This window comes from Paramisgurnus dabryanus, chromosome 3 (genome assembly GCF_030506205.2).
Source record: "Paramisgurnus dabryanus chromosome 3, PD_genome_1.1, whole genome shotgun sequence".
Lineage (NCBI taxonomy): Eukaryota > Metazoa > Chordata > Actinopteri > Cypriniformes > Cobitidae > Paramisgurnus > Paramisgurnus dabryanus.
This window is the reverse complement of record NC_133339.1, coordinates 50,056,566-50,084,540: the sequence shown is the minus strand read 5'-3', so window position 1 is coordinate 50,084,540 and position 27,975 is coordinate 50,056,566. Positions and strand designations below refer to the sequence as shown.

Genomic DNA, 27,975 nt, shown 5'->3' with positions numbered 1-27,975 from the left:
TCAGGACAAATGACACGAACACATTGGTTTAATCATTTGTAAATTTAATGTTAGATATGTTATTAATAGACATTGACATTTAATTTTTGTGTAATATTAAATTGTACCTGTCAAAATAATTTGCAGCATCAGAGTTTTTAGTTTTGAGCAGTAGTAGAATGTCACGACTGGCCAATCAGAATCTAGCATTTTAGAGAACCGTATAATAAGAAATGGTTAATGTAACAAATAAGATCAACACAAACTTTCACAAACAGTCAACATATGATCAACATGAATTATCATCTTAGAATGATAAATAACTACACAGACTACTTCTGTTTTATTTCAATAACCTTGCAATATACCCTTTGTTCATGTCAATAAGTCAGATTCACAGTAATTTCAGATTCTGCCACATCGCTCTACCTGGCAGTTAGCCCAACTTTCAGATGTCGCAACAACCTGCATACTTGCCCTTATTACTTAATATAGCCAACGCTTTATTAGCATCTATTATTATATGTAATGAATACAGGGCTGGACATTAACGCTTGTCCCAGACAAGTTAATGTTTTAGATGGGCAAGTAAGAGATTTTACTTGTCCGAATTTTTAAATCTATTCCTACTTGTAAACATGTCTACTTGCTAGTTCACCAACAAAATATAAAATGTTTTAGGTTACTTGCAAATAGGGCTGCACAATAAATCGCACACGATTGTCACACTCGCATCTCGTCAGTAAAGCTGGTCCCTTGATTAGTAATAAATCGCCATCAGCTGCTTTCAGTGAAGCGTCATTTACTACACAGAGCCATAGTACATTGACAAGCGGGTACAATCGCAAGTGATTCATTCGCGATTATGAATGTGATATTTCCCCGCTTGTCAGTGAACTACGGCTCTGTGTAGTAAATGCCCCTGATGCCGATTTATTACTAATCAAGGAACCGGCTTACTGATGAGATGCGCGTGACAATCGCGTGCAATTTATCATGCAGCCCAAACTGCAATCCAAAGTGTGCAATACTTTCATTACTTACATGTAGACTTAAGATTTTTCTTTCCACTTTTGTAGACAGGAGTTGGAATATCATCATGGGGTTCTGTAGAGATTAATTTTTCGTTTATATTAGTAACTTTATTGTAGGGATGCACCGATACCGATACTGGTATCGGGTATCGGCCTCGATACCACATTTTCTAAAGTACTCGTACTCGTTAAAAGTCCCCCGATACCTGGAATCGATACCACGGTCTGAGAAATGTCTATGTTTGAGCGGTGTGTAAGGGGTTAATGCCTCTTGTGTTGTCCAAAGAGGCAGAGTTTACAACAAACTGGAAAACTAGTACTTTTTTTTTTTTTTTAATTATATGACTAAAGCTGTTACCTGTAAATTTAAATAATGTTTTTTTATTAAGTACTCGGTATCGGCAAGTACTGAAATGCAAGTACTTGTACTCGTGCTCGTATTCCAAAAAAGTGGTATCGGTGTATCCCTACTTTATTGTCATAATACTCTGCAAACAACTCTTGTATTCCCAAGTGTACCTGCAGGTGATTTGTTGATGTTCCTGGCTGGGGAGTTGCAGGATTCTGTCTGTAAAATGCAATGTCCAAGTTTCAAATAGCTTTTCTGCATGGTCAGGGAATAACATTGGGAAGTTTTGTGAAATCTGAAAATGACAAATCATGCATTTATTTTCAATAAAACTTCAATTTTAATGAATGCGATAATGAACGCTATATGGCCTAGCTTGTCAGTATACCACAACAGGGTGTATTAAATGGTGCTTCATCTGAAAGCAGGTGATGGCAGTTTTCTACAGTACCAATCACAGAACTGGCTTTACCGATAATATTCGTTTGACAATTTTATACAATTAATCATTCAACCCTACATATCACTTTTGAAAATGACATACTCACCGCAAAATAAGCAGGGATTACTAACAAAGAAATGATATGCCTCATTGTAATATCAACATATGATGAATAATAGAAGACAGTGCACTTTCATGTACCTGAAAAGAACTTGGTAAAAGCTGGTATCAGAACCTCCAAGTTCCATTGTTTTAGCTTCTCCAGGACAAGATTATCCATCTTTTATCCGTCTCTAAAGGGTCTGTGGAAAAAGAGCCAGAACTGTGAATTAGTTAACTGGGCATCATTTCTCAGGAAAAAAAAACATTTAAAAAAAGACAAAAATGTCTGTAACTTGGACAGACCAAATGAGAGTTCACAATATTTGACCCTGTCTGTGAACTTAGCACTAAAGTCTCATAATCTAAAAATGAGATTAGAAGCATCCGTTTCATTTCAATCACCGACTTCAATCTTTTACGTGATGTTAACTACTGTCAAGAACGTTGCATTTTCACATACTTTTCACATTGGGGCAGTTTCCCAGACAGGGATTAGACTAGTTCTAGACTAAAGTAAATTTAAGAGCTGTCCAAACTAAAAACAACCTGCACTGCCATATCTTAAAATACATCAGTGCCCTTTGTTTTGCCTCAAAATGCACACAAGTAATGTTTTTAGTAAGGCATGTTTGTGAAAACTAGTTATATTTCCTAATCAAACTAAGGCCTAGTCCTGTTTTAAGATAATCCCTGTTAAGTAGGATGACTATGAAAAAATGACTTTAATTGGGTTTTTACTAGGGATGCACCTATAGGATTTTTTTTGCCCGATGCCGATATTAAACACTTATATACAATATTATGGATCTAATTAACATTCAACTGACCAACGTAATAAGAGAGACACAAACAGTATAAATAATTGCTACTTCAAAAAAAGTTACACTTCTTTTCCCCCACTAAAGTGCAGCCTGTTTCTTTTATTGTCCAAGACATTTGAGCCAGCTCAACAAAGGTTTTCTGTTGGTGCTTAAGTATAGTGCACACCAGAACATTAAATAATTTTAATTGAACAACTCATTGCCTTTATGCGGTTAATTAATAAACAATATGGCGATGGTTTTAAATTCATCAAAAATCAGCCGATAAATATTGGTGGCCGATACATCGGTGCATCACTAGTTTTTACAGACTGGGTCACATAACTTGACTTTCAACACTGACTTTCAGCACATATACATGTTTTTATAATTACTGCCTCAGTTGGGCCGTTTTAATAACAGACTACACATCCAACATTATATTTGAGCTTAATTTTGATGAAAAAATTAAGTTACTAATGCAATGTGTAAGCAAGCAATAAGGTACGAGAGGCTGTGCTGTATCGTGAATAAGTACTTCTTCACGATACAGCACTTGCCTCAAATACCTTATTGCTTTAATAAAATGGTTACCACACAATATTAAAGTAAAAAAAATTATTAGTGCAACTTTCATGAAGGTAAATCAATAAAAGTATTCCTTCCGCTAGAAAAAATAGTCCCTGACCGTAAACAACAACGTTCCAATGTGTAATATGCATGAAAGCTCAAATAAAATTAACAAACCGTTCTCAAACTGATACCTGTGGTTGCTAAGGGCGCAGTTATAAATAGAACCGTTGGGTGAAGCGGTCATAGCCGTGTTTTATAGTGAATAAAGCACAGCTATTGACCAATCAGAATCAAGGATTGGAACTAACCATTTTATAAGTGGTAATATATCAACGTTTACATCAAACGATTATTTATTTTAAACACACATGTTTCTCCTCATACTTTTGCATTCAGAAATGGTTTAATAGATTAAAAACATTGATACAAATCTTGTTCCTTTAAATAAATCAAACATTAGTCAACAAAACCCGTTCATGAATCCTGAGGTGATAGTAAATTCCCGCGTTAGGTGTTGTTGTTGGTGTGGCAGGAGTTAAGCTGACGCGTCTGTGTAGGGGAGGGGAGGGGTTCTCTCTGGGGAAGAAGTACACTGACATTTGGTTGTTGAGCCCAGAACATTCCAACTTTTTTTAAATAATTTTTTAATTGCTTCTATCTTTACAAATCAACTGCAGATATGAACATTATACATATTCTTGCCTGAACTTATTTTAAAAACAGACAGTAATATTGAGAAACGGCTATATGTGTCTATAAAGCTCTGTTTCAAAATTACCCAACATTTGGGTTACACAAAAACTGCCCAACACTGATAAAACAACCCAACAAAATAACCCAACTGGCTTAACCCAGCATGTATATTATGTCTTAGAGTGTATATTATGTTTATTTACATCTGACAGACATTGTTAAACTAAAATGCTCAGCATGTACATAAAATAATCAAAATACCAATTAACCGTCAAAACAAATAAATGTAGAAAACAACAACAATTAAATAAACTCTTGCAGGCCACATAATAAAATAAAATTGTAAGATCTCGCGGGCCACTTGAAATAAAGGAGTGGCCTTGAGTTTGACCCCCCCATCCTAGGACATGATCTTTATTTTGTCACTGTGTGTAACTCTGACATTACATCACATGTGTGCATTTCCTTCTGTTTTTAAAGACCCGTTTCAACAGATCAAACATAGCTTTAAAAGCAACAATATAATTTGGTAATAGCAAACATTGTTGCTTTGCTTGATGTCAGTACGTGACTTGGTTAAGTGATATGATGAGACTCGGGTAACTAGGGTCAACATGTTCCCCAATACCACAAACACAACTGTCCATTCGGTGACCTGCTGAAAACAACAACATCTGCCCACACCAAATATTAGTCACATTCATGTTGGTGCACTGCTATTTAAAGTCCTCCTGTGGTGAAAGCACAATACACTGAAGGCATTATCATGTGAAACCGAACTTAGTAATTATGTGTCTTAAACTGCAGAATGTAGCACGCATGTATATCTATATCCCTTTTCACACAGACATTCTGGAAAATACATGGAAAATGCACCCAATGAGTGCTACACAGATACCGAAAAAGTCTCGGAAAGACACGTGTTGTGTTTAAAGTCCTGCACTTAGTGTTTCTTTCTGCAGTGTCTGAAGTTTTGCTTATTAGGGCCCGAGCACCGAGGAGCAGGCCAGAATGGCCTGCACCATGGGTGCGAAGCCCTATTGTTTTTGCTCAGTTTCTTCTTTTTTTTTCTCTGAAATGAATCACATTTTTGAGGGCCTAAACATGCTCAAAAACTCATGAAACTTTGCATACACGTAAGAAGTGACGAAAATGTACATGTGGTATAGGCGTCAGAAATGGGCCTGTAGAAATGACTCGATAGCGCCACCTGTAAAATTCAAGAGAACAGCCCTCCCGCTACGAAAATCATACAGATATGAAATTTGGTAGGATCATCTATCACCTCAAGGCCTACAAAAAAGTCCCTTGCAACCAAGCTCTAAACCCCACAGGAAGTCGGCTATTTTGAATTTTCGTTGTGATTTCTGTGCAAATTTTGGCATTTCCAGGCTTCCTACTTTAACAAACTCCTCCTGGAGATTTAATCAGATCATCATCATATTTGGTCAGTCTCATCTTAAGGCAGGGGTGTCCAATCCGGCCCGCATGATGATTTATACAGTTTTATTAAATATTAAATGCATATTTTAAAAACCCTTTCAGGCGGGTGTCTAGTTCATTTTTAATATGAGAGACTTGCGGAACCAGCAAAACGCGGAACAGACTAAACATGGTGCCCAAAAATCTTGCCGTTTTGTTGTTACCGCTCCGCTAAAGATCCACTGATTCCGGTAATCCACTTCGTGTTTTTTTCGCCCGCTCCGCAGCATCTCTGTGTCCACTCTCTGCCTGGAGAGCGAAGGCGACAGTTTCCAAAGTTCGTTGAATTAACAGGTAGATTCATTACATTATATCAGTTGTTAAACCGCAGAATTAGTAATTTGTAAGTTTGTTTATGTATTTCTTCTGGTAATGATTTGCTGTCGGTGTTCTAAAAGTGCTAACAACTTAGCAAGCAAACAACAACAAAATATCCACATTTTTAGTATTAACATTACAATGCTTGTCTAATGGATTTAGGGGCGGTTTCCCGGACAGGGATTAGACTAGTTCTAGACTTAAACAGTTTTAAGAGCTCTCCAAACTGAAAACAACTTGCACTTACATATCTTAAAATACATCAGTGCCCTTTGTTTTACCTCAAAAGGCACACAGGTAATGTTTTTAGTAAGGCATGTTTGTTAAAACTAATTATATTTCCTAATTAAACTAAGGCCTAGTTCTGGATTAAGCTAATCCTGGTCCGGGAAACCGCCCCTTAATGTTCCCGATCAGATCTAAGTTAATATAAACACTAAATTTGCTGTTGTTGGCACACTTTGTAGAAAAAAAAAACACCAATGCCTTGCCTTCACAAAATAACAACAGAGAACGGAAAGGGAGGCTGCTAAAGGCAGTTCAACATTACAAACATGGATTCAAAGCTCCATCAAGCCAACAGGTAAATCATATTGAATATTTAGCAGATTGTCACACTTTAATTCTTGTTATTATATTTCCCATTATAATCACTTGTCTAAGTTGATGCTAGTAATATAACACATAATATTTATAATACTTTATAAAAACCATAAGTACCACCCCCCTTAGTGCCATTTTTGGTTTGGGCCACTGCCCCATCTAGCATTTTCATTTTCTAAATGACTGTTCTCATTACAAATATATTCCAAAGAAAAGTGAATGGTTTATAAATAATTTAGGCATTAAGGCAAAAGAAGTTAAATTAATGCTTTTCAACCTAAGGCCAGTGGATTTTGTACAGATGTAAATTTGTGTGTATAATATATACAGTACGAGTGTGACCTTATGAAATGTAGTTTTCACAGAGCTGTGTGTTTCTCTAGTTTTCTTGCTAAACAAATTAATTAATTGGTTTGTTTAGTTAATTTTAACACAATTATCAGCACATAAGGTTTAAAAAAATTATCCGGCCCGCACTTCGTGGCATTATTTACCATCCGGCCCTCAGCCTAAAATGAGTTTGACACCCCTGTCTTAAGGCCTTTGCAATGTTAAATTGCGGAGATCTTGACTTTTCGTTGGAGGGTGTGTCCGTGGTGGCCTGCCAAATGTAGGCGTTTTTGCCATGAAACAGGAAGTTGTTCTAACTCAGGCTTTCAATCTCCATTCTGACCCAGCGCTTCACGTGTTTGATAAGGGTCTTGGCCTAAACACATCAACATGAAAATTTTCAGTTATAGTCATAGCGTCACCTAGTGGCAGCAGGAAATGCCATGTTTTACACTGGGATTTACTGTTCGTAGAGATTTAATCAGATCATCATAATATTTGGTCAGACTGATCTTAAGCCCTTTGCAATGATAAATTGCAAAGATCTTGATTTTTCATTAAAGGGCGTGTCTGTGGCGATCTGTCAAAGTTTAATGTTTCGCCATGGAACAGGAAGCTGTTGTAATTCAGGCATACATTGTCCTACAAGCCTCAGACGTCACGTATTTAATAAGGGTCTTGACCTGAACACATCAACATTGCAATATTTAGATACAGTAATAGCACCACCTAGAGGCAGCAGGAAATACCATGTTTTATGCTGTGATTTATTGCTCTTATAGATTTAGCCATATAAACATCATATTTCATCAATCTAATCTCAAGCCTTTTGTAATGATATATAGCGACGACCTTGACTTTTCGTTAAAGGGCGTGTCCGTACCAGCCTCGCAAAGTATCCCTAAATGAATTGCATTTTTGACAGCCTAAACAAGCTCAAAAAGTCATGAAACGTTGCACACGTGTCAAATGTGGCTAAAATTTTCATTTGATACAGGCTTCAGATCTTGGGGTGTAAAAATGCCTCTACACTTTACATAGCTGCCAACTTCTGAGTTCAGCTTGGAGTGAGATTTTTTTTTTGAGGGGGGGGGGGTTTGTGGTAATAATTTTTAAGTCCTTAACCAATTGATAATAGTGTGGATTTGAGCTATTTCTGTATAAAATAGTTGGAAAAACTGCGTAAAAATGGATTACAATACAAATCTAATCATATTTTACAAATTAAATTGAAATAAAAGCTTTTACTGAGTTTAAATGACTGAAATTAGAGTCTTTATTATTATTTCATACACTTCTATTATGCTTTCCTTCTGATAAAAGTGCCAAAAAAGTTCTTAAAATCTAATGAATAGGCTACTGGTCTCTGTAAAATGTATAACTGCAGATAACAGCAGCTTTGATTCAGTTTATCCACTGAGAAAGAAAAGCATAAAGTGATGATTTGTGATTGATTGGTGATAGAGGGACTGTCACAATCAAATAATGAGTACTTTATATTAAACTAAAGCAACAGATAATGTGCATGTCAAGACCATATAATTATATTTCGTATATATTATGTTTATAGATGTCAAATATCAATTGACTTTTTTCTCTTTTATTAAAAACTGTCACAGCAAACATCACACAGGCTTGTACTGATTACAGACATGCACACGCGGGTGAGGGTTGATTAAAATAGCTGTTTTCTGAGGGTATCTGTGTGCGTGGAATCTGGGCAGGTCTCTGCTTCTCATCCAGACCTTGACGCTTTGTGTGTTCGACTGGTGCGGCGCTGACTGATCGGCTTATGACATCAGAGTAACGCGAGAGCAAAGGTAAAGGCGGACCCTTTTGTAACATTTCGAATTGCTCTCGCGGTACTCTGATGTTCTCGCTGCCGAACTTCCTGCGCAGCGCCACATAAAGTGAAATGCTCTTTGACTTTTTGCAGCAAAGTACCAGCAACATGAGAAGTGGTGGGACGCAAAAGACAGTGAAGGTACGCTTAAATATAAAAGTGTCAGTACTGCGAGCACTGGTTTAGCTACTTACATCGTGCGTTGCTCTTTCACCATCGCGCAGCCGCGCACTCGCTCTGTAGTTTGTAGCTGGCGCTCCGGCATCTGTGTAAACAATAACTCCACCTTCTTTGATTTGATTGGCCTTCGCATCATTTTGACTTTGACGAGCGCTTTATGTTGATTGAGGCAGGCCAGATAGAGATAGCTAGGCGTTTTACAGTAAGTACAATTAGGTATATTAGGCAATTATTTCATGACTTTTATTAAACTCAATGGGATGTCAATGGTGGGCACGAGCCTGCGTGAGAAAATGGATGTGTGGCGTGAGAGCGTGAGAATGGGGTCAATTGCGGGTGTCTCACGGTGAATGCGTGAGAGTTGGCAGCTATGACTTTAAAACCTAAAAGTTAACTCAACTCAAACCATTTAAGTAAACCGGTTGCATTAGTTTTAAAACACATACATTTGAGTACTGTGAACTTAAACAAATTGAGTCATATGCAGTTATGCACTTATATTTAAGTTCACACTACTTAAATATAAGTGAATAATTGCAAATGACTCAAGTTCACAGTACTTAAATTTATGTGTTTTAAAACGTAAATGGCCTAATGCAACCGTACCGGTTTACTTAAATCGTTTTAGTTAAGTTAACTACTGTTAGGTTTTACAGTGTATAGTGCTACCTTCAAAAATTTGAATAAGCAGCCCCCCCCCCCTACGTTAAACATACAGATACAAAATGTGGTAGAATCATGTAGCACCCCAAGACCTACAAAAAAGGCTAAAATGCTCAGCATGTACATTAAATTATCAAAAAAAACGCCAAAACAATTAAATGTAAAAAAAACAACAACAATTAAAGCTTCAAGCAGCGATGGAAGGGCACTCGCACGCATGTGCACCGCCACCCTATGGCCTTAGTAAAGCAGTGAACCAGGGGGATATGAATTTAAGTGGGTAAATATAGGTGCATTTTCAAAAGAATTTTGATGTGCCACACTTCCTGTGTGCAGCAGGTGGCGCTGTGACTGTAACTGATTGTTGTTATATTGATGTGTTCAGGCCAGGACCCTTGTCAAACGTATGATGTCTGTGACAGATCGGACATCGTATGCCTGAGTTACAACAGCTTTTTCATGACGAAATATCACACTTTGCCGCTACAGACACGCCCCTTTAACGAAATGTCAAGATCCTTAAGTTCAGACTGACCAAATATGAAGATGATCTGAAAAAATTTCTATGAGCAGTAAATCTCAGCGTAAAACCTGACATTTCCTGCTGCCAGCAGGTGGCGCTATAACTTTTACCAAATATTGCCATGTTGATGTGTTCAGGTCAGGACCCTTATCAAACTTGTGAAGCTTGGTTCAGATTGGACATTATAAGCCTGAGTTAGAACAACTTCCTGTTTCATTGCGAAACAGAAATTTGCCAGGCCGCCATGGACACACCCTCCAGTGAAAAGTCAAGATCTCTGCAATTTAACATCACAAAGGCCTTAAGATGACACAGACAAAATATAATGATGATCTGATTAAATTTCTAGGAGGAATTTGTTAAAGTACGAAGCCCAGAAATAGCTAAATTTGCACTCAAATGACAGAGAAAATTAAAAACTTCCTGTGGGGTTCAGAGCTTGGCTCCAAGAGATTTTTTGTAGGTCTTGGGTTGATACATGATCCTATCACATTTCGTATATGTACGTTTACCGTAGCGGGGGGCTGGTATCTTGAATTTTTGAAGGTGGCGCTATAGAGCCATTTTTACAACTGCAGTTCTGAAGCCTTTTTCATGTAAAAAATTTCGCAACATTTTACACCTATGCAACGTTTCATAACTTTTTGAGCTTGTTTAGGCTGTCAAAAATGCGATTCATTTAGCGATAATTTGCGAAGCCGCCACGGACACGCCCTTTAACGAAAAGTCAAGGTCGTCGCTATTTATCATCACACAAGGTCTTGAGATTAGACTGATGAAATTTTTATTTGATATGGTTTAATCTCTAAGAGCAGTGAGTCACAGCGTAAAACATGGTATTTCCTGCTTCCTCTAGGTTCCGCTATGACTGTTACTGAATTATGCCATGTTGATGTGTTCAGGCCAGGACCTTTATCAAATGTGTGAAGTCAGGGGCAGATCGGACAATGTATGCTTCAATTACAACAGCTTCCTGTTTCATGGCAAAGCATCACACTTTGCCAGGCTGCCATGGACACGCCCTTCAACGAAAAGTCAAGATCTTCACTATTTATCATCGCCAAGGGCTTAAGATCAGTCTGACCAGATATGATGATGATTTGATTAAATCTCTAAGAGCAGTAAATCACAGCGTAAAACATGGCATTTCCTGCTACCTCTAGGTGGCGCTATGACTGAAGCTGAATATTGGTATTGAAATGTGTTCAGGACAGGACACTTATCAAACATGTGAAGCTTGAGGCAGATTGGACATTGTATGCCTGCGTTAGAACCACTTCCTGTTTCATGGTGAAAACTCCAAAAATTGTCAGGCCGCCACGGACACACCCTCGAACGAAAAGTCAAGATCTCCGCAATTTAACATCGCAAAGGCCTTTAGATGAGATTGACCAAATATGATGACGATCTGATAAAATCTGTAGGAGGAGATTGTTAAAGTACGAAGCCTGGAAATGCCAAAATTTGCACAAAAATCCATTCAATTTCAATTCAATTCAATTTTATTTATATAGCGCTTTTCACAATTGTTAATTGTTGCAAAGCAGCATTACATGAGTAGATGTAGAGGAGAACACTGAAAATCAATACATAGTATAAGAAGTAGAATATAGCGGCTAAGGATAAACCGTGTAAGCGAGCGTATTAATAATGTAACGTATACAGTAAAGTGCTAAGTTAAGCCAAAGTTGGCTGACTCTCCCTGGGACTAAAAAACCCCCTAGGAGAAAACCCAATGGGAAAAAATCCTAGAAGGACAAAAAACCCTACGGAGAAATTAATATTTATATATACTGTATATAGACACGGTAGGGATAGGAAGCGGGTAAGCGGATTAAACTGGTTCAGCCGGTGGTCGTTGGTCGCGCATCGGCTGGGCATCACGTTGAAGGACAGCCAGTAGATCAGTGGTGCGATGACCTTCACAGCAACAGGAACTGGGTCTGTTTGTCTCATTGTCCTCGGGGTCGAGGACGAGACAGGGATACAAAAACAGAATTCTATTAGCGTAGGGGCCGTTCGCATGTAATGCAAGTGTCATACATTATAGTGGTTAAATTCAGCTCGGTTCCAGACAGGCTAACTATTGCGGCAAGAGTAAATTACCCATATGAGGTATGTGAGTGCTTTGTTCTAGACAAAATAACTACTGCGGGAAAAGTACCTTTACTGGACATTCTATGTGAGTGCTTTGTTAAAGAAGAATGTCTTAAGTTTAGATTTAAATTGCTCGACTGTGTCTGATACTCGAACATTATTTGGTAAATCATTCCAGAGCTTAGGGGCCAAGTAGGAAAAGGATCTACCACCTTTAGACACTTTTGATATTCTAGGGATAATTAAGTAACCAAAATTTTGTGATCGCAGTTTACATGGTGGATTGTATTCTGATAGTAGTTCTTTAATATATGAGGGCGCTAGGCCATTTAAGGCTTTGTAGGTGATTAGTAATATTTTAAAATCACAGCGAAAATAAAAAATGGCAGACTTCCTGTTGGGTTTAGAGCTTAGCTCCAAGATACTTTTTTGTAGGTCTTGGGGTGATAGATGATCCTACCAAATTTCTTGTCTGTACGTTTTTTGTAGCGGGGGGGCTGTTCTCTTGAATTTTTGCAGGTGGCGCTATCGAGCCATTTCTACACGCCCACTTCTGACGCCTATACCACATGTAAATTTTCACCACTTCTGACGCGTGTGCAAAATTTCATGAGTTTTTGAGCATGTTTAGGCCTTCAAAAATGTGATTCATTTCGGAAAATAATAATAAATATAGCTGCAAGCAGCGATGGTGGGCCCTCGCACGTTTTTTTTACCGCTACACGGTGCCTCTGAGAAAACGATGCACGGTGGCATGTGCATCAAGCGGGTAAATATCAGTGGACTATTTCATGTTGCTACTGACCCATTTAGGTACAGTATGTAAAAGAAACCCCATATTTTAGACAAACAGGGGCGCTAGTCAGCCACTAAATAGACACGCCTTTATCTGACGTTTTTGTCAACACTTAACAGCCGAAAACTCTGATGTGTGTGCCAAATTTAAAGTTCAACTAAGCCTGCCAAGAGCCTTAAACATGCCTGAAATTAAAGTAAAGTTTGACGTGTTGCCATGGGAACAGTGTTCGAGATGTCAAAAATTCCTTTGCAATTTATCATCTACAATGTCTCGGCATCATGTTGACCACTTCTGGTGTCAATCGCATGAATCCCATACGAGGAGTATTTAAAGGTTCACAGCATGTAACTGTCAGCCTTAAATATGCTGGAAAATGAAAGCAAAGTTTGACGCGTTGCCATGGGAACAACGTTCGAGATATCAAAAATCCCTTCGCAATTTATCATCTACAATGTCTTGGCATCATGATCACCACGTTTGGTGTCAATCGCATGAATATCCTAGAAGGAGTATTTAAAAGTTCACTGCATGCAACTGTCAGCCTTAAATATGTGTAAAAATGAAAGTAAAGTTTGACGCATTGCCATGGGAACAGCGTTTGAGATACCAAAAATCCCTTCACAATGTATCATCTACAATGTCTCAGCATTATGTTGACCACTTCTGGAGTCAATCACATTATTTGCTCAGGAGGAGTATTTAAAAGTTTACCGCATGCAGATGTACGGTTTAAATATGCCTTAAAAATGAAGGTAAAGTTTGACAGGTTGCAATGGGAACAGTGTTTGAGATATCAAAAATCCCTTCACAATTTATCATCTACAATGTCTCGGCATCATGTTGACCACTTCTCGTGTCAATTGCATAAAAATCCTAGAAGGAGTATTTAAAAGTTAACTGCATGCAACTGAAAGGCTTAAATATGCCTTTAAAATGAAAGTAAGGTTTGACGCGTTGCCATGGGAACAGCTTTTGAGATATCAAAAATGCCTTCGCAGTTTATCTTTAAGAATGTCTTGGCATCATGTTGACCACTTTTGGTGTCAATCGCATTAAAATCCTAGAAGGAGTATTTAAGAGAACATCGCATGGAACTGTCAAAAAAAATTCACCTTTGTGACTGACACAATTCCTGGCGCCTGGTGGTGGCGCTATACCTGGGAGTCACAATAGGCACATCGATGCGATCGGAATCTTCAGACGAACAAACATCCCGCATGGCTTCACAATAAGATATTTTTTGCCTTAGATATTAGACACTTCCTGTTTCTCTGAATTCGCCACAAACTTGTTGCCTCGCCATGGCAGAATCGTTCGAGATATCAAAAATCCCTTCGCAAGTTAGCAAGAGCAATGTCCCGGCATCATGTTTACAACGTTTGGTGTCAATCGCATTAATCCCAGAGGAGGAGTATTTAAAAGTTTGCCACATGCACTTTTGAAACCATCAAAAATGGCCGACTTCCTGTTGGGCGGAGCTAATAGGTTTGATTGTGAAAGTTGTTCGGGTCGATGGGATCTATATACGTACTAACTCTCGTACATGTGAGTACATATTTGCCCGATTTGTGCACCAATATTTTTTTTGCATTACAGGGGGCGCTACAGAGCCCTACTGCCACGCCCGTTTTCCAGTGTTTGCCCGGTCCTAATGGCCAACGACTTTGAGGTATGTGCCAAAATCCTGGTGTTTTCGAGCATGTTAAGGCACTCAAAGTGCATGCCAAGTGCTTAAATATGCCTGAAAATGAAAGTAAAGTTTGACGTGTTGCCATGGGAGCAGCATTCAAGATATCAAAAATCCCTTCACAATTTATCATCTACAATGCCTCAGCATCATGTTGACCACTTTTGGTGTCAATAGCATGAAAATCCTAGGAGGAGTATTTAAAAGAACATCGCATGGAACTGTCAAAAAATCCACCTTTTGTGACTGCCACACTTCCTGGTGCCTGTTGGTGGCACTATACCCAGGAGTCACATTAGGCACATCGATGCGATCGGAATCTTCAGACGAACAAACACCCCGCATGGCATCACAATAAGAAATGTTTTGCCTTAGATATTAGACACTTCCTGTTTCTCTGATTTCGCAATAAATTTGTTGCCCCGCCATGGCAGAATTTCGCAATTTAGCAAGTCCAATGTCTCGACATCATGATCACCACGTTTGGTGGTCATTCGCATGAATCGCCTAGGAGGAGTATTTAAAAGTTCAACACATGCATTTTTCAAACAATTCAAAATAGCTGACTTCCTGTTGGGCAGAGCTTAAATGTTAGAGGGCGAAAGTTGTTCGGGTTGATGAGATCTATATGCATACCAACTCTCGTACATGTGGGTACCTTTTTGCCCGATCTGTGCATCAATGTTTTTTTTTTAATTACAGGGGGCGCTACAGAGCCCCCTTGCCACGCCCATGTTCCAGCCTTTACCTGGTCCTAATGGCCAACGACTCTGACGTCTGTGCCAAATTCCAAGAGTTTTCGAGTATGTTAAGGCACCCAAAATAACCCAAAATGTAAAAAAAAAAATCTGAGCAAAAACAATAGGGCTTCGTATCTTTCTCTGCAGGCCAAAGTGGCCTGCTCCTCGGTGCTCGGACCCTAATAAACGAAGCAAAAACAATAGGGCTTTGCACCCACGGTGCAGGCCATTCTGGCCTGCTCCTCGGTGCTCGGGCCCTAATTAAATAAACTCTTGAAGGCCACATAATAAAATAATAATGTAAGATCTCGCGGGCCACATAAAATAAAGGAGTGGCCTTGAGTTTGATCCCCCCATCCTAGGACATGAACTTTATTTTGTCACTGTGTGTAACTCTGACATTACATCACATGTGTGCATTTCCTTCTGTTTTTAAAGACCTGTTTCAACAGATCAAACACAGCTTTAAAAGCAACAATATAATTTGAGTATGTGGTAATAGCAGATATTGTGGCTTTGCTTGACGTCAGTACGTGACTTGGTTACATGATATGATGAAACTCGGGTAACTATGGTCAACATGTTCCCCAATGACCACTTACACAACTGTCCATTCGGTGACCTGCTGAAAACAACAACATCTGCCCACACCAAATATTAGTCACATTCATGTTGGTGCACTGCTATTTAAAGTCCTCCTGTGGTGAAAGCACAATACACTGAAGGCATTATCATGTGAAACCGAACTTAGTAATGTGTCTGAAACTGCAAAATGTAGCATGCATGAATATCTATACAGGGCCGGCGTCAAGGGGGGGCATTCGCGGGCAGTGCCCCCCAAACAGGTTGTTGTGCCCCCCTACAAAGTTTTTTATTAATTTAATATATATCAAGAATAATTAAAATAAATTAAACATTGAATGTTTCATGACTAGTAATGTAATCAAATGAGGAAAATATAGTTGATATATGTATTCTTTAATTAAAATAGACCAGTTTCTCTGATTGGATGTATTGCGGCGTCTCACCCGTCTTACGTCTTTAGCATATTTGTGACTTGATACTAGCAACGTGTTTTTTCGCGGCATTTTATGGATCATGTAAAATATGGATATAAGAACATTTAGAACGAACCAGCACCGCCTGCTTCATCTGACTTCATGCAAAAACAGAATGGCTCAAACTCAGAGATTAGAGGTCGAGGTGGAATTTACAAATCTACAGGACACTGTTTTAAGGAAGTTTAATATTCGTACATGCTGTCTTCAGCTATTTTAAAGGTAAGTTAGCGTTGTTTTAAATTACGTAAGCTTAAATGTGAAGTGTGGCTATAGTCCGTTAACAGCATTAAGACGTGATTATGGTAAAGCGGCTTTTTTCAAGCTAGGACGCGGTGTGCGCTGTGAAATGAAACCCATTCATTTCAATGGCTTGCGCTGCGCGAGGGCAGTTTGTTGTTGCGTCGAGCAAAGTGCGAGCGCAGCGGAGCTCAGCTTGGGCTCACGCCACGGTCGAAGTTCAAAAGTTTTGCGCATAGTTTGTGGTCTTTTGCACTTTATACGGGAAATGAGCTGACAGTCTGTACCAGTTGTATGAGTGTGTGCTTGCACTGTATTTGTTGTTTTAATGTCTTGTTTTTGCAAGTTATTGTTGCTATTGCGTGCCCCCCCCGTTGGAAGCCAAATGCCCCCCTGTTAGTTATGGTCTGGCGCCGGCTCTGTATCTATATCCCTTTTCTAACAGACATTCCGGAAAATACATGGAAAATGCACCCGGGATTTTTCTGGGATCATTCGATTTTTTTGTTCATTCAGACTGCCAATGTTTGCCGAATTTTTTATGGCCTTAACATGCTCAGCCTAAGCCAAGCTCTAAACCCTACAGGAATTTGGCCATTTTGAATTTTCTCTGTTTTTTGAGTGCAAATTTGGCTATTTCTGGCCTGAACACATTAACATGGCAATATTCAGTAAAAGTTATAGCGCCACCTGCTGGCAGCAGGAAATGCCATGTTTTACACTGTGATTTACTGCTCATAGAAAATTATACAGATCATCATCATATTTGGTCAGTCTGCACACAGGAGGTGTGGCACATCAAAGTTACTTCGAATTTCAACCTATATTTACCCACTTAAGTTCACATCCCCCTGGTTCATTGTTTTACTAAGGCCATAGGGTGGCGGTACCCATTTGTGCGAGGGCCCTACCATCACTGCTTGCAGCTTTAGTTATTTATTATTTCTCTCTCCAGAAACCCTTCACGTGCATTTTTGAAGTGTGTGATGTGCTGTTCTATATGCAGGTGAATGATCTTCAGAATGGTTATTTGAAAAGCTCCCTGATATCTGCTTTATTCCAGTTTTGCAGACATTTCTCATCGTGATTGTTAATGTGCATTTAAAACCCTCATTTTGAGGAGCTGAACGATATAAATTGTTGTGATGACGCGCAGGTATTTTTGTTTTTTATAAGCTTATATGAGCATGTGACGTGATATTCTTTTAAGCTGCTGAATGATTTCCACTTCAGCACAGTAAGTGACGAGCTATCTGCTTCAGTCCAGTTTGCTGACATTTCTCGTTGTAAATGTTGATCTGCACGTAAATCCCTGATTTTAAAAAGCTGAACCATAACTTAATGTTGCCATGACAAGTGCATCCTCACTACAGCCAGAGGTGTAAAAAGTACTCAAAATGTTAATCAAGTGAAAGTACAAGTACTGAGTGTAAATGTAACTCAATAAAAGTAAAAATATTTGGCCAGAATCATACTTAAAAAATATTAGATTTACTTGTTTAATACTCAAGTACAATTGTAAAGTAACAAAATAATGAAAACTAGAGATTCTTGTTAAAGCTTTAAATCTCTAAAAACCTAAAGTGAACGAACCACATACAAGGTTTTATCCTGATTTACAACTGTTTGTATTTAATTGTATTTAATTATCAAACTATAAGACTACTACCTCATATCAGTATGCAACACGCTCCTCACAGTTGTAAAACCTTGAATTTAACTTAAGCAGAAGCTGATTTTTAAAATTCTTAGTAAGTATCAAGCCTAGCTCTTTTGAGGCTGAAAAATAATCCTGCAGTGCTGACAAGCCTCTCACTGGCAGGCGATGCAGGAAGAGGTGTGGTGTATTAGACCTTGTTCACACTGTCAGTCCAAATCCGATGTTGGTGCATATCCGATTGGAATCCAATCACATTTAGAACGTGTGAACGGCCAAAAACCACATGAAATCTGTTTTTCTAGTCTGCTTCAGGCTACACCCAGGGGTGGTTTGAAATCCATTTCAGTCTGACCGCTCTGATTGCATTTTTGGAGCTTTTTGATTATGTCATGCTGTCGTGTCTCGTAAAACATAAACACATCAGATGTCGATCCAGATTGTCATGCCAGCGCAACGTCATTACCAGAAAGAGTGCAGGTAATCCAGAAAATGGCAGAACGCTACAGGACGCACAGATCAGATCTAAACAGTTGTGATACACAATGTGGACGGTGTCAGTGAGTCTGTCCAATCGGATATGCACCAAAATCAGATTTGAACTGACAGTGTGAACAAGGTCTAGTCATGATAGAAAGGCTGCAAATAGCAGGGAACGTTAGCAGAGACTCCCTGGGGTCTGAAACACAGGCCAGATATCCATCCAACTTTTTGCTGGCTTCATGTGTTGTTGGTTTCAAAGAAGCAAAAAAATCTTCATCATCAGATTAACTTTTGACCAATTCTCAAGTAAAGTAAAAATACCCCCCCCCCCCCAAAAAAAAAAAATTACTTAAGTACAGTAATCAAGTAAAATGACTCAAGTACTTTGCACCTCTGACTACGGCACGCCCCTTACAGCATTGTTTATGCGTCTCATTTATTATTCCCCAGTGGCGGCTCGTGACTGCTCATCTGACGGGCGCTATATTAAAATAAGTGTTCAGAGTGTCTTGTTCACAATGAGGGGTTTTCCCGGTATCTTATGGAATATTTTCTGCACAATTTGCATATTCATGGATCTACGTATACTAAATGTAAACTATTATGATGCTCAAAGATAAGATTTAATTTATTGACTACGGTGGACTTTAACGTTCACAATAATGGCTGATTTTGTGATCTGGCAAATATACAGTGTAAAAAAAGGGTTTAATGAAGTTTCAATAAAGGCTTGGAAGAAAACAGGAAGCTTTAAAGAAACAGGAAGCGTCTTACTGAACAGGAAACCAGAGTTTTGCAAAAACATTTTTAGTCAGCAGTTCATTAAACTTATTACTAAACCGAATGTACCCATAAAGGGGCAAAAACTGCTAAATCAAAACTTTGTTTAACTACCAGTGACTATGACACAAAACAAGGCAGCATATAAGATAACACTGACTTCACCAGAACTAACCAGTTTACGAGCCAAGAACCACTTTAAGTGCTATTTAGCACTGTTTGTTTTTAGAGTGTTGTTTTGTCACTTTTACACAGAAATTCATATTGAGATGGTTTATATGATTGAAGTAAAGCATCAAAGCAACTACTGTGAAGTGAAGGAAGTCTCAGATGGCACCACTTGAGAGATGTTCAGACTTGATGATGAAATGGGTTGCAAATCAGACCAGAATATTTTCAAGTTTTCGGAGGAGGCTGTTTTACTCGCTGTGTGAGCAACACCACAAAAATGTGCTTGACACCTTTCTGAAAACCTTAAAGGGACACTTGACCCATTTGTATTAAGCTTTGTATAGTTAGAACCCCAGTCATGTTTTGAATGGTCGTGCATCATTTCCTCAGTTGCCACTGAGACATGAGAAATACAGATTTTAGTGTTGCACTTCCTTCTTTCAATGATGTAAAAATCATAATTTTACATCATTGAAAGCCGGAAGTCCAATATCTTTGTTAAGGGGGTGAGACTACAAACACTAATTTTCTCAGTCAAATAGGCACCAAATTCGAAATGTATGTTACATTTCGACTACAAATATGACACACTTTCAATAAAGATTAATGTTTCTACGGGTGAAATGCTCCTTTAGGAACCTCATATCAATGTCCTGTCAACCTCCCTAAACACCAGAAAGTCTAAATGTCTATTTTTTGTTTTGTTTGAACCCTGTCTCATCCACTAAATTTGCTGGTTAGAAAGAAAGATAAGATTGAAATCATTGATCATACTAAGTCAATATGAAAGAGATCAAGATGATACATTCACAGAATGTTCTTGACATTATCTAGGAAACTATAAATAACAAATAAAAAGACTTGAGCTGGGGTCACAAATGTTCATGTGTTTTTCTTGTTTTTTCAGTTATAAGAGCCAAACTAGTCGAAAAGAAGGTGGTGGTGACTGGCAATGACATCAATGGCAATCCTATCAAGATGATCCAGTACGATATCAAACAGATGAAGGTTAGAAAAGATTTGTCATTATAGTTTAAAAAGTCAATGTTAAGATCACAAACTATTGCCAGAGTGACCATAAATTCTCTTTTAAGACCCCAATAAGACCTGAAATCATAAGGTATTGTGACACTTGTGAAATGTAATGGTGGATCATCTGTCTGTAGTTCAGTGAGATAAATTACTGCGGTTACTCTTAATGAACACTTTTACTGTTATATACGGTTCTGTTACAGACACCAGATGTGACCTCTACCTTATATCTCTCTTCATAGATGTTTAAAGGTCCCGATAGGGAAGTGGATACCATCCTCACAGGTTCCTCCTCATCTTTGTGTGGGGTAAATCTTGAGAGCAGTGGTGAAAATGAATATCTGATCACAGGTATAAAAAACTGAGTTCATCTGTTATAGGAGAAATAGAACACAAGTCAAATCCTGTAAATCATCTGTATACCTTTAATGTTCTCTCTCTCTCTCTCTCTCTCTCTTTCTCTCTCTCTCTCTACTCTTTATAGGTCATCTGGATTCAAATGGCACATTACGTGTCAATCTTTGTGACTATGTTGAAACTTGGGAGTCTCTAAGTATGACTCAGAAAAAGAGTCTGGGTCAGCGCTATCAGATGGGCTGCGACTGCAAGGTACGGCTTCTACCTGATGATTTCTTATTATTATTGCTGCTGTTTGATTCAAATTCAAGATTTCTAGTATTGTTCTTATTTATGATTGGATATGTGAACAATGAAGAATTGAACCTTGATGTGTATCTCAGTCCACAACGGAAACTACTAATAGGCCTACCTTGAAATTTTGTGGAAGTTTGCTATTTGTGCTGCTTTTTTAAGCTTTCAATATTAAAGGGGACATTCCACAAGACGTTTTTAAGATATTAAATAAATCTTTGATGTCCTCAGAGTACATATGTGAAGTTTTAGCTCAAAATACCATATAGGTAATTTATTGTGGCATGTTAACTCTTTCACCGCTAGCGTTTTTAAAAAAAGTTGCCAGCCAGCGCCAGCGTTTTTCATGATTTTCATCAAAGTTTAATGCCTTCCAGAAAATGTTCTTCTTTAAATAAATAAACATACAATATACCACATGAAAGAACAGACCCTCTGCTTTCAAACAAAAAAAAAACCGTTTCATCCTACCTTTAGTGGTTCTTTTGCAATCAGCTTTTGAATATGGGTAGGTTTTTGCAAAAACTCCATATTTTGAGCAAAAAGCAAAAATAATTCCATATTTGTGACGGACTTTTCATAGAGATCCCATTCAGAGCGATCTTTAAAACAGACACGGACATGCAGCAGCTTGCCATAGGGCAATACTTCCGGTTTTAAAAAGTTGCGGAAGGGCGCCACCTGGTGGATAATAGCGGTATTGCGGAAAGACGGAAAATCTCGTCATTGGCGGGGAAGCAGATCAAATGACATGTTTAAGTTTATTGTGTACACATATTGAACACATTCGCGTTTCTATCAGTCTCTCACTCTCTATCTTGTAACCCCTCGTATTCATTTGAAACTTCAGAGAAACATTAAACAACATATTTATGCTTATTGTGTATGATAGTGAATATTTCGTTGTTTTCTCACTCTGTCTCGTGCAGTGCATTAATCCTCGTGTTCATTCATATAAACTTCAGAGAAACATATTAAAACAACATACTTGAAAGCGAACCGTCGTATTGCTCTCTCTCTCGCGTTTGTTCACTCACTCGCTCTCTCTCACTCACTTGCTCTCACGCACTAAAGTAAGTTTAATCCTTAAGAACGTTAATTCAACCTTTAGAAAGATTATTAAAAGTACAAGTTATAAGATTGTAGGCTCCTGTTTGTGTTTGAGGGAATACAAACGCGTCGTGCTGTCAGTCATTCTTTCTCTCTGTCTATCGCACTCGTGAGGCCGTTCATGGTTGGATAGCGCAGTTGAAGGGGCGGTATCATTATAATAAGATCCCCTACCTACGTCATGTGGGGAGCGAAATCCGAATGACCTATATATTCACATTGCAGATAGAGCCTTCCCAAAACAAAGTTACAGGGTTGCTATTTTTCATGTTTTCTGGGTTGGTAGAAGCACTGGGGACCCGATTATAGCACTTAAACATGGAAAAAGTCTGATTTTCATGGAATGTCCCCTTTAACTCTAGCAACTGTTTAGCAACTCCCTATTTTTGGGACAATTCTCACCTCTGACAGTTCTTCATATATAATTCAAATTCTTGTCTTTATATTTAGATCATTCAGTGTCCTTTTATTCCCTGTTCCATTAATGATCCCAGCGAGTGTCTGTGGACTGACTGGGTGATGGAGGAAAAGCTTCAAGGCACCCAGGCTCAGTACTACACCTGCAATAAGAGACATGATAACAGCTGTGCATGGTACCGTGGATCTGCCCCACCTAATCGAGAGTTCATGGACATCGAGGATCCATAAAGTAGTCTCCGCTTTCATCAACTATCCTGTCAAGAAAATGTCCTGCTTTTTATCTGACAATAAAAAAAACATTATAAACATTGTATTTTGCATTACATTTCTTTATGCAAAAGATAACTTCCTTCTTCTTCAGACCTCTTTGATTTTAGAAGAAAATACAACCTGGATTTAGCTGACCACATAGCCTACATCTGCATATAGTATGTATATTAATTAGATATATCCTCCAACCCATACTACACTATAGATCGTTTGTCCCTCCTCTCAAATATGACCCAGCAGAGCATCCAGAATCCTGCACAGTCACTTTGGATAAGTGTTTGCATTTATTGTCAAGTTTGTGAATTGTATATTAGAGAAATGGTGGGTAAGGGACCATGTAAAAGTTTACATATTATGTGTAAACAAAATAATTGTCAAAAGCATGCTTAACTCTTAAATGTTACTATAGGTTGGCTGGGTGAATATCGTTAACTAAAACTATGAACTGGAATCGAATAAAATATATGCCTACATTTTAGTAAGGAAGTAAATAATAATAAGAAATGTTGCTTTAGCAAAAAATCTGAAATCATTTGAAGTTGAGGCACTAAAATTTTTAACTCTTTCCCCGCCAGCGTTTTTAAAAAAAGTTGCAAGTCAGCGCCAGCATTTTTTATGATTTTCACAAAAGTTTAATGCATTCCAGAAAATGTTCTTCTTTAAATATATAAAACATACAATATATCAAATTAAATAACAGACTCTCTGCTTTTAAACATAAAAAAAAATTTCATCCACAATCTACAAATGGAGACACGTTGGGACTGTTGCTGCTCTAGTGGGCGCCCAGATGAAGACTCATCATTGAGGTAAAGAAACAACTACGAATGACAGCCAAATATTTGAAGGCATCATTGGAACTTGCTTACATCTCTGTTCATGAGTCTACAATACAACACTGATCAAGCAGGGTATCCACGGCAAAACACCCCGAAGGAAGCCACTGCTTACAAAAAACAACATTGCTGCACGCCTGAAGTTTGCAAAAGAGCACACTGACACTGTACAGTGGTACTGGCTAAATGTTTTGTGGACTGATGAAACTAAAATTGAACAATTATGAAAAACACACAGTGTTACATCTGGCGAAGAATTGGCATGGCATATCATCATGAAAACATCATCCCAACTGTAAAGTATGGTGGAGGAAACAACATGATTTGGGCCTGCTTTTCTGCATTGGGGCCTGGCCAGCTTACAATCATTGAGGGGAAGATAAATTCCCAAATATATCAGACAATTCTTAAGGATAATGTCTGTACGTCAGCTGTAACTGTGTAGAAGGTGGGTGATGCAACAGGACAACGACCTAAAACATTCAAGCAAGTCCACAAACGAATGGCTTTTGAAAAAATAAAATCCGGCTTTAGAACTGGCCATATCAGAGCCCAGACCTTAACCCAATAGAGATGCTATGGATTGAGTTAAAGAGTAACTAAACCCTAAATCAACTTTTTTAGTTAATGATCTGTAAGAATAGGGCTTTATTAGTGCTGTTCATTGATTTGAGTAACTTTTTTCACATTTGGGTATAAAGTGTTTCAATGCTACAATATGTGGTGTAAAAATGTCTTAGTGCTGCCCTCTTCAGGTTGAAATTTGGCTATTGCAGTTGAATTTTCCTGTTGGATGTTGCGGCACCACGTGATGTAAGCGGTACGATCCTACGTAAACAGGTTCAAGCTCACCACGCCATTGTTATGATCACACCCTTGGTACAAGCTCAGTTTGTCCCCTTCTATCTCCGTTGGGGTCTGCCCACTTTTCTAGCATTTTTCAAATATTGCTAGTGAGTGGAGTCAGGCTCTGAGCAGGTGTTTATTTACCCTTTAAAGAGGCCCAAGGAATATGATGGAGCTAAAGCGGTTCTACCAGGAAGAATGGGCTAAAATTCCTTCTTAACGATGTGTAGGTCTGATCCACAGCTAGCGTCTGGTCTAGGTTATTGCTGCCATGGGGGGGGGGGCAACCAGTTATTAATTCTAATTAATTCTAACATTTTGAATGTTGCATGAGTGTGTTTAATAAAGACATGAAAGATAAGATTTTTTGTTTGTAATTATTTTCAGACAAATTATGTTTATCAATACCCTTGACTTAGATGAAGATCAAATCACATTTTATGACTTATTTATTCAGAAAAACATGAAATTCCAAAAAGTTCACATTCTTTTTCTTGCCAAAATAAATCTAATAAAATAACAAAAGCTCATAGCAAAGTTACTAAAATTAAACTCTAATTTACCTGAAAACAAAACAATAAAAGTTTATTCAAAATATTAATGAAACTAAACTAACTCTAGTAATATGATGCTTGCACAAACGACATATGGAGAATTTTAAAATTCTATAATTTTGCACTCAGTTCAGTAAAGTGAAGTGCAGATCAAGCCTTGAAGAGTTGTTTGATTATTTTTGCTTATTTCTTACAGTTAGATGTTTAATCAAAATACGGGACATATTTTTTGAGACAGGCTGGTATTTACTTCCTGGAGAAATAAATTGACTATATCAGGGGTCTCAAACTCAAACTGGCTTGGGGCCATTTCTGAGACTGACATTTCATCAGAGGGCCGCAGAGCTATTTTAACGTTCAAAAAAGTACAATATTTATTTAAAATAGTTTTTAATGTATAATAATACTTGAAAATATATAAACAGTGTTTTTTATTTTTTAATATACATTATTTTATAAATTAAGTAAATATTTTCTTAACCTTATTAGGCTTTGAATTATTAACTAAGGCCTATTAAAACTAACAAATTTAATTCCTATACATTTATAAACTATTATAAAAAAATTTACCAACAGTAAGTGGTTCTGTTTGTATTTATTTTTGACTGTTTTCAGTCATAGTATTGACTTCATTATGTTCCTTTTTGTTATTCCACCGTTTTAATGAATTTGCTATTATATTTAGAAAAATATTAATAAGTGAAAGTGATCCTAAAACATTTGGATGGGTAGTTAATGTTACAGGACAGTAAAAATAAATAATACTGCTCTATGTATAAGCAAGCAAGATAATAATGTATTATACTTCATATATAATTCATTATACATAGAAGTGTACATACTTGTATCCTCTGTAATTTCTCCTCATCTTTCCTCTTTTCCTAACCTGGGCACTTTGATGGGTCATTTTCTCATCCGTAGTTTAATATTAAACTGTTGCACTACATCTCCCACTGCGGTGTCTCCATTAGAAGCTGTGACTTGAGGTGAACTACGGTAATAACCCCACAGCAGCTCTTCTCTGAGTAACAGAGTATCCACCCGGAAGTAACAAATCTTCTCTGGACAAACACTACAAAGTCGCGATCAGATGAACTGATCGCATTGTGACAATGATATGATTGACGCGAGAGGAATTAAAATCCGATCACGCATTCCGTTACCCTCGCCATCATCACGGAGCGCGCGCTCGTGGCTGCGTAGCAACGGGTGACGCGACCCCACGCTGCGCAACCTCCGCTCCCAAGCAAGCACTTTGAAAAGTAAACATACTTTAAGAAACGCCTCGACTCGTTTTAACTTGCGTTGTTAGACGCGACATGTGACCGAACCCTTAAACGTTTAAATAAAAAAAAACAAATTTAAATAAAAATCTTTCTGCGGGCCAGATTACGTTATATTGTTGAAAGGTGACGCGGGCCGCAGAGAGGGGGAGGGCGGGCCGCAAATGGCCCGCGGGCCGGGAGTTTGAGACCACTGGACTATATGGTCATACATAGCCTACATATACATACAAATATATAATATATATATATAATAAATATATATATAATAAATATATATATATATATATATATATATATATATATATATATATATATATATATATATATTTATATATATATATATATATATATATATATATATATATATGTATACGTATACGTATATATATATATATATATGTATACGTATATATATATATATATATATGTATACGTATATATATATATATATATATATATATATATATATATACGTATATATATATATATATATATATATATATATATATATATATATATATATATATATATATATATATATATATATATATATATACGTATATATATATACATATATATATATATATATATATATATATATATATATATATATATATATATATATATATATATATATATACGTATATATATATACATATATATATATATATATATATATATATATATATATACATATATATATATATATATATATATATATATATATATATATATATATATATATATATACATATATATATATATATATACATATACATATATATATATACGTATACATATATATATATATACGTATACATACATATATATATATATATATATATATATATATATATTTATTATATATATTTATTATATATATATATTATATATTTGTATGTATATGTATGTATGACCATATAGTCCAGTGGTCTCAAACTACATATAATATATATATATATATATATATATATATATATATATATATATATATATATATATATAATGGTATGGTATATAAGCTATGGTTATTGCATTCTCTAGTGGCTGTTTAGAGTATTACTGAATTCATGTGGAGTACCACAGGGATCTATTCTTGCTCCAGTTTAATTTTCTTTGTATACTGTATGTTGCCTATAAGTGCTATCTTTGTTGATGATACACAGTTATACTTTTCATTGCAGCATAAAAACAAAGATTTTTAGGACCACTGTTGGCTTGTTTAAATAAATTACAAACATGACTAACTAAATTTCCTTGTGGTAAATGACAACAAAACATTTCATTCTAATGGTTCTGTTTTGTTTTACAAGGACCATGGACCCATTTTGGCCATCATTTCAA

At 37.2% G+C, this 27,975-nt stretch overlaps 1 protein-coding gene and 1 long non-coding RNA gene across 5 annotated transcripts in view; one reads left to right on the top strand and one right to left on the bottom strand.

Annotated features, from left to right (window-relative positions):
* Window positions 1-23,152, top strand: part of timp2b (TIMP metallopeptidase inhibitor 2b) — a 46,360-nt gene extending 23,208 nt beyond the window's left edge. Inside the window, exons 2-5 of the mRNA XM_065275147.2 lie at window positions 20,534-20,634; window positions 20,901-21,009; window positions 21,143-21,267; window positions 22,870-23,152. Of these exons, the coding sequence (XP_065131219.1) occupies window positions 20,534-20,634; window positions 20,901-21,009; window positions 21,143-21,267; window positions 22,870-23,067 (533 nt within the window). The 3' untranslated portion in view covers window positions 23,068-23,152. The remainder of the gene's footprint in view (window positions 1-20,533; window positions 20,635-20,900; window positions 21,010-21,142; window positions 21,268-22,869) is intronic.
* On the bottom strand, window positions 28-26,823 carry LOC135761051 (uncharacterized). 4 transcript variants are annotated; one of them, XR_010537682.1, is made up of 6 exons: window positions 26,188-26,823; window positions 20,882-21,029; window positions 2,006-2,106; window positions 1,533-1,657; window positions 1,024-1,086; window positions 28-182 (listed from the first exon to the last, which is right to left on the bottom strand). It is a non-coding gene; the product is annotated as an uncharacterized lncRNA (long non-coding RNA). The 4 variants fall into 4 exon arrangements; XR_010537681.1 differs by lacking the exon at window positions 26,188-26,823 and adding an exon at window positions 22,822-22,934; XR_010537683.1 differs by lacking the exon at window positions 26,188-26,823 and adding an exon at window positions 22,822-22,934 and having other exon boundaries at window positions 1,533-1,617.
* Window positions 26,824-27,975: the final 1,152 nt, after the last annotated feature.